At 45.4% G+C, this 15159-nt stretch overlaps 1 protein-coding gene across 1 annotated transcript in view; it reads right to left on the bottom strand.

The window, feature by feature from the left end:
• Positions 1 to 652: 652 nt before the first annotated feature.
• The window catches only part of LOC112103825 (gastrin-releasing peptide receptor), a 35062-nt gene continuing 20555 nt past the window's right edge, over positions 653 to 15159 (bottom strand). The window contains exons 2-3 of the mRNA XM_024195776.1: positions 6245 to 6596; positions 653 to 1045 (exon numbers count right to left, since the gene is read on the bottom strand). Coding sequence (XP_024051544.1) covers positions 653 to 1045; positions 6245 to 6596 — 745 coding nt within the window. The remainder of the gene's footprint in view (positions 1046 to 6244; positions 6597 to 15159) is intronic.

Below are 15159 nucleotides of genomic sequence, written 5' to 3'. Positions count from 1 at the left end.
CACACTCGAACTGTAAACATCTTCTAACTCACATTTATTCAAATGTTACTGCTTTCACATTGATAGTGTACAAGATACTACTCATTTCAGATGGGGCCAGCACACCCCAGTAAACACTGTTAAAATCTTTTTACACTATGAATACTGTATTCAAAACATTTATAAATATTTGACAGTTCTAGGAAATGATCAACACTTAACTTTTTTTAAAAGGGTCGCTCTCATTTAGATGAGTTTACTTCAGCCAAAAAACAAGACAGAAAAACAAACAAACCCATGAAGCTGTTTCTGCAAACAATGGGACAAATCTTGAATCCCTTACACCGTTTTTATGGGACTGTGGTTGGAGTCTGCCTGAGTCAGAACTGAGGCAAAACTATGGACCTCAAGATTTGACTCCAAGCCAATGACGGCCTGATCTTATAGGGGCTGAGTGCACTCAACTCTCGTTAAATCGGTGAGCAATAAAGGCATTCAGCACATCACATGAGGTGTTCACTATGACGGTGTCAGGCCCTAAAGTACCTGGAAGTTCTTGTATGCAGTTGCTTTCTCTATGCATGTATGGTACTCACTATCCCCGCAAAGCAGAGCAGGCAGCCATGCTATCTACACTGCACAACCGTTTCCAAAGCTGTCCCTGCCATGTACCCTATACACAGCCTTCGTTACAGATGTGGTTGCCGTTGATGAGGCTGAACGTGGCCACTGAATGGTTGGTGCTCTTGAGGGAGGTCATTCGAGTGGTACTTCTGCCCATGCTTTGGGACCTGATGAGGAGACGGGTTCTGCAGCACAACAGCTGGTTGTTGAACTGTTTCCTAAAACTTTTGCTGAGCAAGTAGAGCGCGAAAGGGTTTACGCAAGAGTTAGCAAAGGCCAGGATTCGAGCACAGATGCTGGTGATGAAGTGCAACACTGAGGTGTCTACCTCTGAATAATGGTAGGACCGGTATAAATAGATGATGTGATTCGGAAGCCAGCAGAAAGCAAAGAGGCACACAAACACCAGCACTGTCTTGGCCAGACGCTTCCGTGAATCGATCTGAAAAGAACAAAGAGAAAAGTAGATTAGCAAATGTTCCTCACTTTGGCAACAGCTGGGAAATTGGAAGCTAATTACTTTCCCTGTCACAAGGGAATGGATGGGGAGGGGGGAATGAGACAGTGAATGCAGGGGAGTCTGGACTGGACAGGACTTTAGCACTGAGTGAGTCAGCTGCCCAAAAAGTAAAAAACCAAACAACTAAATTATCTCCTCTATCCTAAAGATAAAACTCAGGTCAACTAATGCTCAGTGACTGAGTATCACTAACCCCGGCATGGTCTATAGAAGTCCAAGAATCAGCAACTTATTAGCCATGGTAGGGGCTACCTAGCATACTGCACAGAGCGCAAATATGTTACCACTTGGGGCCATGTGGTATACATACACATACATAATGCCGGCAGGCGGGATCATTGTTTCTCCTTCATGGAGTCTTCTTCCCCAGCTCCTGTAGCCTTCCTTTCTCCTCCTCCAGGCTTTTTGTATATTTCCTTATTTAAACCCCTCCTACTCACCTGGGTTTCTTTGTTCTATGCTTGGTAACTTTTCTCCAGAAAAACCCTCCCCTCAGAGAAGATGGATATAAATGGCATTCCCCTAAGTTACAGTCACTCTTTGGGTTAACTTTTGTATGCTCAAACAACCATCATTAATGTTAAGTATTCCCCATTGTCCTTCATCTAGTGAGTACCAGCTGCATGTTCTGTCAGCATTGATGGATCCGCATACATATAGGCTTTCTGGGACACAGAAATGTCATGATACAATTTAATAATATCATCCACCATTCGTAAATTGCACAGACAGAACCCACAACTTGTCACAGGGCCCATCTCAGAAATGACTGTCCCAATCTTCCAGCTCAGACCATGATAGGAGAAGGCCGAGGTGCGATGAAAGGACAAACGCCCTGAGGCCTGGCCTACACTAGGAAAAGCTGTATTTTTACCACATGATAGTTAACGTGTTACAAAGACAGAGCAAGCTGTGGTTTTACATTGATTTAGATGGTGAAGGTGAACCTTAAGGGGAAATCCTGAGGGGGACACTAGGGTTCACCTCAAGCAGCTAAATCGAAGTAAAGCTACAACCTGCCCAGTCTGCACTAGGGTGATACAATGTGTTCTCTTGCTCTCTCTCATTGTACAAACATATCTATCTTCCTAGAGTAGACAAGACCTTAGAGGGACCCACCATCCAAAAGAGGATGACACAGCTGCTCCACCCAGGGAACCTCTAGACAGTATTGCATCATGGGAGAGGCAATGCCTCCTGGAACTTGCTGGCACAGACAGTGCACTACCACTTGCCTTAAGAGGCTGCTGTGTGCACACTGCTTTGTGGTCATGCCCTACCTCCTCCCCACCCTGCTTAGAGTGGCTCTTGCCGCTAGCTCCACTTGCTCTGCATGTAAGTCTTGAAGTTGTGAACACCACTTGTGGCCACCCCGCTCTTCCATATTCGTGCAGCAGCTGGGCACATGCAGGCCCTTGCAGAGTAATGGGCTCAGTTCTGATTGCTTCAGTTGAGAAGGGTGAGAGCTCAAACTGTGGGTATGCCTACATAGCAAAAGCTGTGCACGGGCTCAATTACCCATGCCTGACTCCAGCTGGCATAGGCAACAATATTAATGAAGACAGCACAGCATGGGCTAGCAAGCTGGTTACATACCCAGGGTCCATGCTGGGCTCTCACTATCTGCTCTCAAATTGTTGCTGTGGTGTCTTCACTGCTTTTGTTACCTGCTAGCTTGGATAGACTAGTGGTCCTCAATCTTTCTAGACTACTGTACCCTTTTCAGGCATCTGATTTGTCTTGCATACCCCCAAGTTTCACCACACTTAAAAACTACTTACTTACAAAATCAGACATAAAAATACAAAAGTATCACAGTACACTATCTCTGAAAAATTGTTTACTTTCTCATTTTGCCATATAATTCTAAAATAAATCAATTACAATATAGATATTGTACTTACATTTCAGTGTATAGCATACAGAGCAGTATAAACAAGTCATTGTCTGTATGAAATTTTAGTTTGTACTGACTTCACCAGTGCTTTTTATGTAGCCTATTGTAAAACTAGACAAATATCTAGATGAGTTGATGTACCCCCTGGAAGTCCTCTGCGTACCCCCAAGGGCAGGGGAGGGCAAACGTTTTGGCCCTAGGGCCACATCTGGGTGGGGAAATTGTATGCAGGGCCATGAATGTAGGGCTGGGGCAGAGGGTTGGAGTGCGGGAGGGAGTGCAGGTTGTGGGGGAGGAGGGTGCGGTGTGCAGGAAGGGGCTCAGGGCAAGGGGCTGGGGTGCAGGAGGGGTGTGGGTTGCAGGAGAGGGCTCAGGGCAGGGAGTTGGGGTGCAGGAGGGGTGCGGAGTACAGGGTGCGGCGGGGGCTCAGGGCAGGGGTTTGGGGTGTAGGAGGGGGTGCAGAGTGTGGGAGAGGGTTCAAGGCAGGGGGTTGGAGTGCAGGAGGGGTGCAACAGGGGGTTGGGGTGCAGGGTGGAGGGTGCAGGGTGAAGGAGGGGTTTGGGGTGCGGGCTCTGGCCTGGCGCCACTTATCTCAAGTGGCTCCATGGTGGCAGTGGTGCACAGTGGGGCTAAGGCAGGCTCCCTGCCTGCCCTGGCCCTGTGCTGCTCCTGGAAGTAGCCAGCATGTCCAGCATTGGCTCCTGGGGGTGGGGTGGAACAGGTGCTCTGCTGCATGCTGCCCTTGCCTGCAGGTACCCCCCCCCCCAAAGCTCCCATTGGCCGTGGTTCCCCGTTCCCAGCCAATGGGAGCTGCGGAGGGCGGTGCCTGCAGGCGAGGGAAGCACACGGACCCCTCTGCCCCCCCACTCAGGGACGTGGTGCCGGCTGCTTCCAGGACCGGCGTGGGGCCAGGGCAGGCAGGGAGCCTGCCTTAGCTCCACTGCGCCACGGGGCAGGTAATCCCGTGGGCCGGATTGAAAGCCCTGACGGGCCAGATCTGGCCCGCGGGCCGTAGTTTGCCCTCCCCTGCCCAATGGTATACGTACCCCTGGTTGAGAAACACTGGTATAGACTAGCCTGTGCACAGTTTTTGCTGAGTAGTCATATTCAGAATCCCAGCTCTCATCCTCGTAAAATTGAAGGCGTTAGATGGGTCTTATTTGAGGTATAAATGTTTATAAAGTGTATCAAAGTCTGATCGGCCACTCCTTTTCACACCTCTTATGTATAGCACTGAACAACCATTATGTACTGTTTGCCACTGCAAGATTTGAGACTTTTTGTGATCTGATCCAATGTGGCAAATGCTATATTCTCATTACTCACATGGAAGATTTGAGTCAGATAGTCAAATCCCAAAGCACTATAAGTAAATTGAGAATTAAGCTGGTCACAAAAAGCAGATCTTTTCCCATGATAGAAGCAAGCACGAAACAGGCAACAGAACATTGGCATAGCACGTCATGACTTTATTTTGTGTTCCTTTAATTGCATAAGCTGAAAATTAGCTATTGAATTCAGAAAAGATTGACATGTACCAGATGACAGTCAAATGTCCCCAAAGATCTAACTGTAAATTAAACCCTGTGGGATAAATCTCTCCATGAGTGAACTGTACATATATATTTTTAATGTATCTTTAATTTGATACTGAAGCTATTGTGGCCCGCATCTGCACTAGGAAGAAAGGAAACAATGCAATAAAGAAATCAATATCACTTATCTAAGACAGAGAACTATCACTATTGAATGCACTGCAGGAGTGAAATCATTGACTGACTGTGCTGGAGCAGACTTACTTTTTGCTATCTTTATTGTGCTGTATACAAACCTTTAGGGGAAAGGACAGACGAGAAGTGACTCTTTATCCTCCTAGTGCACTTTAGTGGGTAATCAAATCAGTCATCAAACAGGCAGAAAGGTGGGAGTGGTGGGAGAAAGACTTATAAACATTCAAAAGTAATGTAAGAGAAGTCCTTTTTAATATGCTGAAAGCACATCTTTCCACTCATGTGGTGCTACCGGATAACTAGTGATGGGGAAATTTCTAAAGGTTCAAGAAATTTCAGTTCAGATATGTTACTGACAGAGGGTAAAATCATTGTTTGTACAACTGACCGCACTCAGGCTAACAGCAGACTTAGAGCCTAAAACATAAAAGCATGGGCCTCTACTGATTGAGCTAAAGTAGCACGGGCTTACCTACATGAGAAAGTTGCACCAGCTCAATTTAAGATGAGGATTTAAACTGATTTATTGAAACTGGTGCAAACCCCAGTTTCATCATGGCTTACGTTAGTTTACTTGAAATCAAGTAGGAATCGGTTTAAGGCAGACTGAAATAATCCACATGTAAACTGAAATAGGAAAGTCCACACGGGGGTTGTACTAATTTAAAACAGTTTAAAAGCAATTCAAGTTAAAGAAGTGTAACTTTCTCATTTAGACAAGATCTAAGGGTAGCAGCATCCTGGAGCTGGAAGGGTATTTCCAGCTCGAGGAGACATACCTGTGCTTGCTCTGATCAACCTAGTGTGCTAAAAATACGAGTGGAGCCACACTGGTGCAAGCAACTAGTTCCCCAAGTACATGTCAAGGATTTCAGACAAGATTGTTCTCGGGGCAGCTAGCCCAGCTCACTGTTTGTGCCCCCATGGATACTGTTATTTTTAGTCCTCTATCTTGATCAAAGCTATGAAGGGTATGTCTACCTGAGCTGGAAATTAGTCCATCTCCAGTATAAACATACCATACCTTAAGTGGATACCTTAGCTGGAAGCAATAGTAGATTCACACATTTCCAGCCACTAAATGGAAACAGAGATCCACACTCTCCCAGTGTAAGGGTATGTCCAGACTACCCGCCGTATCGGCGGGTAGCGATCGATTTATCGGGGATCGATATATCGTGTCTCGTTAAGACGCGATATATCGATCCCCGAACGTGCTCCCCGTCGACTCCGGAACTCCACCGGAGCGAGCGGCGGTAGCGGAGTCGACGGGGGAGCCGCGGCCGTCGATCCCGCGCTGTGAGGACGGGAGGTAAGTCGGAATAAGATATGTCAACTTCAGCTACAGTATTCCCGTAGCTGAAGTTGCGTATCTTACATCGACACCCCCCTCCAGTGTAGACCAGGCCTAAGTTTCTCTATACATGGTACAAACTTCATGTCATTCCAACATCCACGAGGGTAATGTACTTTCAAATAAAAATAAATTCATACCTGTTTCTGAACATGTATGTTTCCTTCCACAGGTATGTTGTAAGCACTCCGGATCAAATTTTTAGCAATGAAGTAGTAATACACTGAAATGACCGATAGAGGAATGATGTAAAAGATCAGAAATGATGCCATTGAATGAATTTTTGGATGTAGCCCATCAGAATGTGGGTAAGGGGCACAGCTGATGAATGTTTTGTTAGTATCTCTGTCATAGAAAGGGTGCAAGTCAGAAAACACAACTTCAGGAATGGCAAGCAGCATGGATAAAATCCAGATCATAGCAGCTTTCATACAAATCTTCATCAGCGCATGGGGGGCTTGGATATCCATTGGCCTCACTATCGCTTTATACCTAAGAGCAAAGAGAAAGAACTGTTACTAACTATGATGTTGAACAATAGTCATACTGGGTCAAATTTATCTTTGTCCAATCTTTCACTGATTTCCCTTTTCATTTTCGAAAATCCCAACAACGGTTTTCAACTGGTGCTGGTTGACATTTTTCACATTTCGGAAATTTTGCAATCAACTCAACTTGTCACCAGTTAATTCAATTTCTGGTGTATTGATTTTGAACATGTACAGAGATATTCTGAAATCCATGTATGTGTACAAATGGCATTAAGAGGAAGTAAAATAAATGAGTGTACTTTTAAAGCATAAACACCATGATACTACTACTGCAAGTATAAAACTTCATTCAGTATTGTTCAAGGAAACTAGACTAGATATTGCTTAAAGAGTTTGTAAAAGCTGCTGGTGACTTCTTTTGGAGTTGAGGGTGCACAGCACTTCTGAAACTCAGCCCTTGTGTTTTCAAAATTGTAACAGACATTCTACCTATTTTAATTACTTAGGTTTTGGTCTAGGACACAATTTCCATTTGTCCATAATTAATTGTATCCAGATTAAATAGCATGTGGTGATTTATAGAAGACAAGTTATGAAGAAAGAAATTGTATGCTACATTATGTAAATATGCATAAGAGATTTTGTGTTTCTGTACACTTTTTCCTTCCAGAATTTCAAACTTTTTTTAAAAGTTTGAATTTCCAGTTCAGCACACAAGCAAAATATATTTGAAGGTCATATGTAGAATGAAAAACCCATATAACAAAATAGCCACATATAAAAAGAACTCCAGATTGAAATCGGTGCATTTAAAAATTCACAGTTCATAAATATATTTAAAGTATAAATTAGAAGTAAGAGATGGCATTTAGGAAATAATATCTATAGGTTTTATACAGTATTATTCTATTAATCAGACTCATGATAATGGAATTTCTATCCCATTCTATACTTAAAATCTAGATATTTTTATTTGCCCAATCCCCTTTTAAAAAATTATATGGAAAATGAATCCTTATGGAGTTAGGGGCTAAGTGGTCATCATAGAATAAAACATAAATGGCGACTCACTTTCTCATAACTGATCTTCGAGGTGTGTTGTATATGTCCATTACACTTTAGGTGTCTGTGTATCACATGCACCGGTGCTGGAGAGTTTTCCTTAGTGGTACCCATATGGGTGGCTCTGCCCACTGCTGGGCTCCTCATACTCTGAAGCAAGGATATAAAGGGTGGAGTTGTCCCCTCCCCGCTTCAGTTCCTTCACACCGGAACCAATAGTAGGCTCTGATACATCAGGAAAGGAGGGTGGGTCGTGTAATGGACACATGCCTACAAACATCCTGAAGAACAACAATTATGAGAAGATGAGTAACCATTTTTTTCTTCAAGTGCTTGCATATGCCTGTTATACTTTAGGTGACTCCCAAGATATTACCCCAAGAGGCAGGGCAGGGAGTCTCATCAGAAGAGGGACTGCTTCCCAACATTGGCATGCTCCTATGATGCAGCATACAGTGTTTGGTGAGTGTAGGAATCGAAGACCATGTCGCTGCTCTACAGATGTCCATAACTGGGATTGTGCCACAAATGCTGCTGAGTTCGAATGAGCTCTTGTCGAGTGCACTGTGCATTTCTCAGGAGGCATTGCTCCATTATAGCACATTGTAATGCAGCTGGTGATCCATTTTGAGTGTCTGAGTTGTAATGGGGTGGTCTCTCATACATTCAATAAAAGAGGCAAAGCTGGGGAGAGACACCAAAAGGCTTTGTTCTATCTAGGTAAAATGCCAATGTTTGCTGAATGTCCAAAGTACAGAGCCTCCGCTTGTCTTTATGTGTATGTGGTTCAGGAAGGAAACTGGCAGGTGAATAAACCGATTCAAATGGAAATTGGCCACCACCTTTGAGAGGAACCTGGGGTATATTCTCAGCTGAACCTTGTCTTTGTAGAAGACTGTGGTTGGTGGATCTGTGACCAATGCATTCTGTTCTCTCATCCTTGTGACGGAGGTAATGGCCTCTAAGAAGGCTACCTGTGCTGACAGATTCTAAATGAGCATGATGCTAAAGGCTCACAAGGAGGGTCAATAAGTGCAGACAACAGCAGATTTAAATCCCAAGAAGGTGTTGGGTCTCTACAATCTATCAAGACCCTAAAGGAACCTGGCAGTGATTGGGCAAGTGAAAACAGTCTAATCATCTGTGCAAGAGTGAAATGCCAAGATAGCTGACAGATGCGCCCTGATGGAGCTAAGGGCTAGATCTGACTCCTAAAGATACACAAAATGGCCCAGAATTATGGGAGGTGGCCCAGATGGAAATACACTTCCATTTACTCAAGTAAGTAGCCGTTGTGGATGGCTTTCTGCTATTAAGGAGCACTTTCTGACCTGCTACTGAGCAATGTGACTCCTCTATATTCAGCCACTGATGAACCATGCCATAACGTGTAATACCGGGCCGAGATTCTGTGTCAGGAGATCTCTGGCTATTGGTAACAATAAAGGTTCATGAGTGGACAATTTGCAGAACTCTGTGTACCACATCTGTCTCAGCCAGGCTGGAGCTATAAGGATCATCTTGCCCTGATCTTGCTTGAGCTTGAGAATCAGGGAGCTCTTTGTTCCATGGAAACAGGACATTGTCTGACATTGATCCTGAGGTGTGTCCCACCCTGGAACAGAAGTGGGGATACTTCCTGTTCTGTCAAGTTGCAACCAGATCTACAGACGGGAAATCCCCTTCACTGAATACCATGCTAGAACATTTGTGTTGAGGGACCATTCATTGTCCAAACTGAAGGACCTGCTCAGACAATCCACCTGGCTATTTCGAATCCCTGGCAGTGTGTTGCCTAGAGACTGACCAAGCTCTGAATGCACCAGTTCTACAACTTGGCTGCCTCCTGACAAGGCTGTCTGACCCGGTGCCCCCTTGCTTGTTCAGCTAAAATGCCACTGTGGTAGTGGTGTTCAGCACCTGGATAGTCTTGCCCCAAATGTGAGGCAGGAACTGCTGAATGTACAGAACATTGTGCTCAATTTGAGGACTTCTATGTGTAACCTGGCCTCGTGGACAGTCCACAAACTCTGGGCTCAAAGATTGCCCAGATGCACTTCCCAACCCATAGCTGAGACATCAATTACCAGTCATGGTAGGGAGAGGGTGGAGGATGAGAGAATGGAACTCCCCTGCACAAATTGTCTTGACTCATCCCACAGGTCAGAGATGATAGTATGCTATCCAGGATGCACACTAGCTTGTCTGGATGATGAATATGAGGGTGATAAACCTACTTGAGCCATACCTGCAAAGCTCTGATGTACAGCCTGATGTGTGGGGTGACATGCTACCACATGACCTGAGTCTAGGAGAATTCTTCACAGTGGTCTGAGGACGGTTTTTGAGGGATGCACAGAGATCTGATATAGTGTGAAATCTGGAAAGAGGCAGGAAAGCCCTGGCCAAGGTCAAATCCAGGACTGCCCTGATGAGCTCTATCATCTGAATATTCACTAAAGATTGCTCAGTATCAGGCCTGGGATATTGAAAAGACAGAGCGTCTGACAGACAGTGGCCTGTACCTGAATCATTGGAATGGAATCTGATATTTATGTGCCATTCTTTTTGGCCACGAGCCGAATGGAGGAAGGTATTTGCCAAATTGTTTTGCCCAATTGTGACACTTATGGACAGGGACCACCTTCCCTGGTGTTGTGGGATGGAGAATATCAAAAAGTTTGTGAGTATTCTCTTCCACAATCTCCAGTTGAATCCCCAGGGAGATTGCCCAGGAGCTCCTGGTGTACCTTAAGGTAATCCGGTACCAGGGAGAATGCATACCAGGGCCTCATCAGGAGATGAGGATGATGCCTGCCAGGAAGGTAAAGCTTGACAATTTCCAAGATTGCTTATGTGGTACCAGGGCAGATTGCTGCTCCAGAACTAGTTCAGGCAAGTCTTGAGTTTTGAAAGTCCAAAGGCTGATCAGTACTGACCGTGACTGGTTTGTTGGTATGGGCTGGAGAAAGCTCCCTCCTGAAAGTTCTATTTGTACGGGGGAGTGGTGAAGTAGATCTAGCTGCAGGAGGCATCCCTGAGGGCAACCAGTGAAGCCACTGAAGGGACTCGTATGGCACTGGGCCCCAAGCATGCCTGACCGAAGTGTCCCAATACCTGGCTGAAGCCCTCTCAGAATCCCAGTGGTGAGTATGGGAACAGGACTGAGCTCTAGACTGTCAGTACAGGGATATCCTACTCTACCTCAAATTCCAGTGACGAATCTGAGTAATCTAATAGCCAGGGTGGTGCATGGCCAGGATGGGATTCTTGGTGATTCATCTGGATCTGCATCAAGCATGCGGTACCAGAGGAAGCATAGACAGCTTCCCAGCTACCAGCAGCATGCAGTGTAGAGAAACTGGTACTGAACCAGACAAGTGAGTAAGTACTGGGACTGAGGACGGTGGTGCCCAACTAGAGTACTCTGGTACTGATGGCTGCACTGAGCCCTGACAAGGGTCCTGGGCCCAGAGCAAGGGTGACGGTGGTACTGACAGGCACAACAAGCCTCTGGCAGCAGCACAGGCCACTGGTATTGGAATAGACATGGGCTACTGACCTGCTAGAATAAGGGATGATGGAGCCATTGTAGATGATGTGGTAGCCAGTCTCAACAGTCCCCGAGAGGACACTGGAGTTGATGGCTCAGGTGTGTCCATGTGAGTTGGAACTGGAGAGTGCAAAGCTGAAGGGTGCACTTTACCACAGGTACTGGACCAACCTTCTGTAGAGGTGTCCCATCTTCTGGACATTGAAGAACTGGATACCAATTTCTTCCTAAGCTTCTGAGTCTGGGGCTGTTCCAGAGTCCTGGGACTCAAAGAAGATGGTCCTGATGGTGGGGATCTCCTCTGGCTCTGGTCTGCTGCCAGGGCTGGGGAAGCAATATGGGAAGGAGTCGCCAAGGAACAACCTTTCAATGACTGAAGGGTTCTGATGCTGGTCTAAGGGTGACCTCCATAAGGATATAATGAGACATTCCTCTCTGGTTTTTTGACCTGATATTAAAACCATGACAATGGAGAATCTATCTCCAAAGTGAGCATCACCCAAGCACTTGCGGTAGCGTGAATGAGGGTCACTAATAGGCATAGCCTCTCTGCAGCTCAGACAAGGTTTAGACCCCAGGGACCTTGGCATAGGCTCCCTCTGTACTGGGAGGGGCCCGGAGGCCCTCCTGACAGAAAAAAAACAAAGTAGAATTAAAAAAATTAAAAGTAAAGAAGCAACATATGATTTTTTTTTAATGTCAAACAATGGGAAAAAACCCACTACATCGAAGAGAACTTTGTTTGTGAGGAACCCCAGTGCTCTGACCATGGATGGTAAGAAGGAACAAAGGAAGGGCAGGGTGACGCTGCCCTTTATACCCTCACTTCAGAGCACAAGGAGCTTGCCAGTGGGTGGAACACCCCCATGTGTGTCACTAGGGAAAACTCTCCAGCACACTGTGTATGACATGCATACACTTACAGTGTCATGTACAAATGCAAGCACTCAAAGAAGAATTGTTCTATATAGGAAGCTATTCTATACATGAGGTAATACAAGCCTGTATTCATATTGTTATATGTCAGGGTTGTAGTAGTTAATTGGTGCATTGTGCTAGGGCTACGCCATTCGTAATGTGATGCAGAGTATGTTATGATATTTGTGTGGTCTGTGAGCACAAAGTTTTTAGAGAATGAAATAGCATGACTTCTCATTTGCTTTAGAGCTTGAATCAGCTCTTCCGCCCCCCGCCCCCCTCACTTTCTCCCTCCACTTCTCTTTAGAGATTTCTGCTGAGGATGTTTAATCAATCATGTGGTTTATAATTAATTAAAAAACCTCTTGTCTCCATCTCAAGATCTGCCTCAGGATATCTGTGACTTCAATGGCAATTAGTTCTGCTTTTCTACTTAGGCATTTTTATATGATGGGTCAAACGGTATTTCAGGCACGGTAGGGATTTGTCTAATGTCCACCTGCTAGTCTATGAATTTATCTTTTCCTCCCTCTGTCAGTAGCAAATATATCAACTTTTTTCGAACTAACCGAGAGGCTGGCATGTGCAGTCCCTTGTGATGCGTATTATTAATGATTGTACTGAATGGCACATACTGCAGAGCTCATGCTACTCCCCTGCAGGCAAAACTCATCCCGTCAGGCTTTGTCATCATCGCCAGGACATTTTATCGTGTTTGCAGACAGTTGTGAAAAATCGAGTTAAGCTTACACCAGGCGAATCACAATTTTCCCGATGCACAAGCAGATCAGCTATGATCAGCATCACATCGACTGATCACAATAACATTCATTTTGTAATAAAGGCCAACCTCTTGTGGCATAACTGGTAGCAGCATTTGGATGCGATTTCTACCCCCAAAAGACAAATTCAGTGAAGTTTCTTGAAGGCTTTTTCTAAATCTTTCGTTGTCACTCAGCATTATAGCATCCTGTTTGTTGGGCCACCTGTTCAACAGGTAAACATTCTTCAGAGCTGAATACTAGGTTCAAAATGGTCTCTACCCAAAAATATCTGCAGACACATGCAGCCAGTGATATACTGCCCCAAAGCACTTTTATACAATATTGAATGTCCAGAAATAATATTGAAAACCACGGTCGGGCTCCTTTTGTCCCTAACTTAATGCACAATTAAGCCAACGGGAGGCTGCCTGCTGAAATCAGTGGGAAGACATTGGATCAGACCCATGGATGGGTAAAAGTACAGGAATCAACATATTTGCTTCCCGTGGCTACTAATACCACATATTTTGGGGGATGTAGTAGAAAGAGAGCGCCTGAGACATGATTAGCATGGAGCAGTCTTCTCTGTGCCTGCTGCGGATCAGCTCTCTGGCAGCACAAGCACTGCCTACCAGTCTCCACAGGCCTTGCCTTCTCTGGACAGGTAGCAATAGGCACATACCAACCTCTGAGTCCTCAGCGCATTCCCTGTAGTGCTCCACCCCTTATCCACTGTACACTCGCCTAATTACCAGGTCAGCCGTTCCCAAAGTCACGATACACTCAGGATCGCCAGGTTTATTGTAAAACAAAATCATAACATGCTTTCTTTCTAGAGACTAAACCTAATTAACAGGTTAGGTTAACCTCCTGTCTAAAGAAGTTTCTCCCCCAAAGGTCTCTCCAGCATTTTCAACCAAGCCTGGTTGAGATCAATGTTCCCTCTAATTTTTTACATCCATGTGCGGAATGACTTTTGTTATGTGTACCAATATGGAGGTGATGTGTGGCAGGGGTGGGGCTGAGGGGTTCAGAGTGTAGAAGGGGGCTCAGGGCTGGGGCAGAAGGTTGTGGGTGCCGGGGGTGAGGGCTTTGGCAGGGGGGCGAGCGCTCTGGGGTGAGGCCGGGGATGATGGGTTTGGGGTGCAGTGGGGGGCTCAGGGCTAGGGCAGAAGATTTCTGTAACCCACGTGCACCCCCTCTGTGCCCCTTGCCAGTTGGCACTAAGAAATTCCTGGGTCACAGTAGTCTCATTCACTTCAAATAGAACTTCAGTGGTAATACTGACAGTTAGCCATGAGCTTAAGTACCCTGCTGAAGCAGGGCCTAACTGAAGCTCTTAATACAATGTGCTCTCTGCTATCCATGCAGTGAAACTAAGGGCCTGATCCTGTCATCACACACACACACACACACACACACTCTAAGGACCTGATCCTGCCATTATATACATACATACACAAGCACACAAACCCCCTCAACTCAATGGCAGCTTGAAGTGTCCATCATACGGCACCATTCAGCTCTCAGTAACAAACCTAGCCACCACCTTGCTGGCGCTGCTACCCTAGTTTACTCTCAAATTCAATATCCCTAATTATTGTGTGATACTGACATTTTTCAGTTGAAAAACGCCTAAAGAAATTCCCACAAAGGATTAAAAAGCAAGAGATGATTCATGGGCTGTAATAAAGGCCAACATTGAGAAAGGAGAACATGCCTTTTAAAGACTCAATCACATAAAATTTGATGCTAGTCGAGAACCACTGTCAGTGCCAAGCACTCCAAGTTGTCAATTTGCACAGAGGAAAAAGCCTGGATTGCTGATTCAATTGGAACTATGAATGAGACTGACCTATGCTACTGTTCAGACTTTGAACTGTTCTGTACCCATTGTACGTATTAAACAGAGAATCACAGAGACGCCACTAATGACCTCATATGCAGCATGGCTGCCTGAGTTCTATGTGTCTTGGATCCTATTCTCTGCCAGACAAAGAAATCATAGATGAGGCTTTAAACAAAATCAATTACTCTTTTAAAACCCATTCTTAAGGCACCATACGTAGTCTAAGCCGGGAAAGCAGTAAAAACATAGGGCTGGATGCTCCGCCAGTGCTGCCGCAGTACAAAGCTGCCCTAAAGCCAGCTCAGCTAGCCATTTCCCAATTCCCCCTCCCTAGGGCACCCCATTGGGTGGCAAAGAGCTGCTACAACAGCCAGTGATCAACACTAATCCTTTTTTCTGGACTTTTCAAAGGGGGCCT

Source organism: Terrapene carolina, unplaced genomic scaffold, assembly GCF_002925995.2.
Source record: "Terrapene carolina triunguis isolate 2854851 unplaced genomic scaffold, T_m_triunguis-2.0 Scaffold22, whole genome shotgun sequence".
In the NCBI taxonomy this organism is placed as follows: Eukaryota; Metazoa; Chordata; order Testudines; family Emydidae; genus Terrapene; species Terrapene triunguis.
Note: the sequence above shows the minus strand (reverse complement) of the source record. Positions and strands in the feature narration are given on the sequence as shown.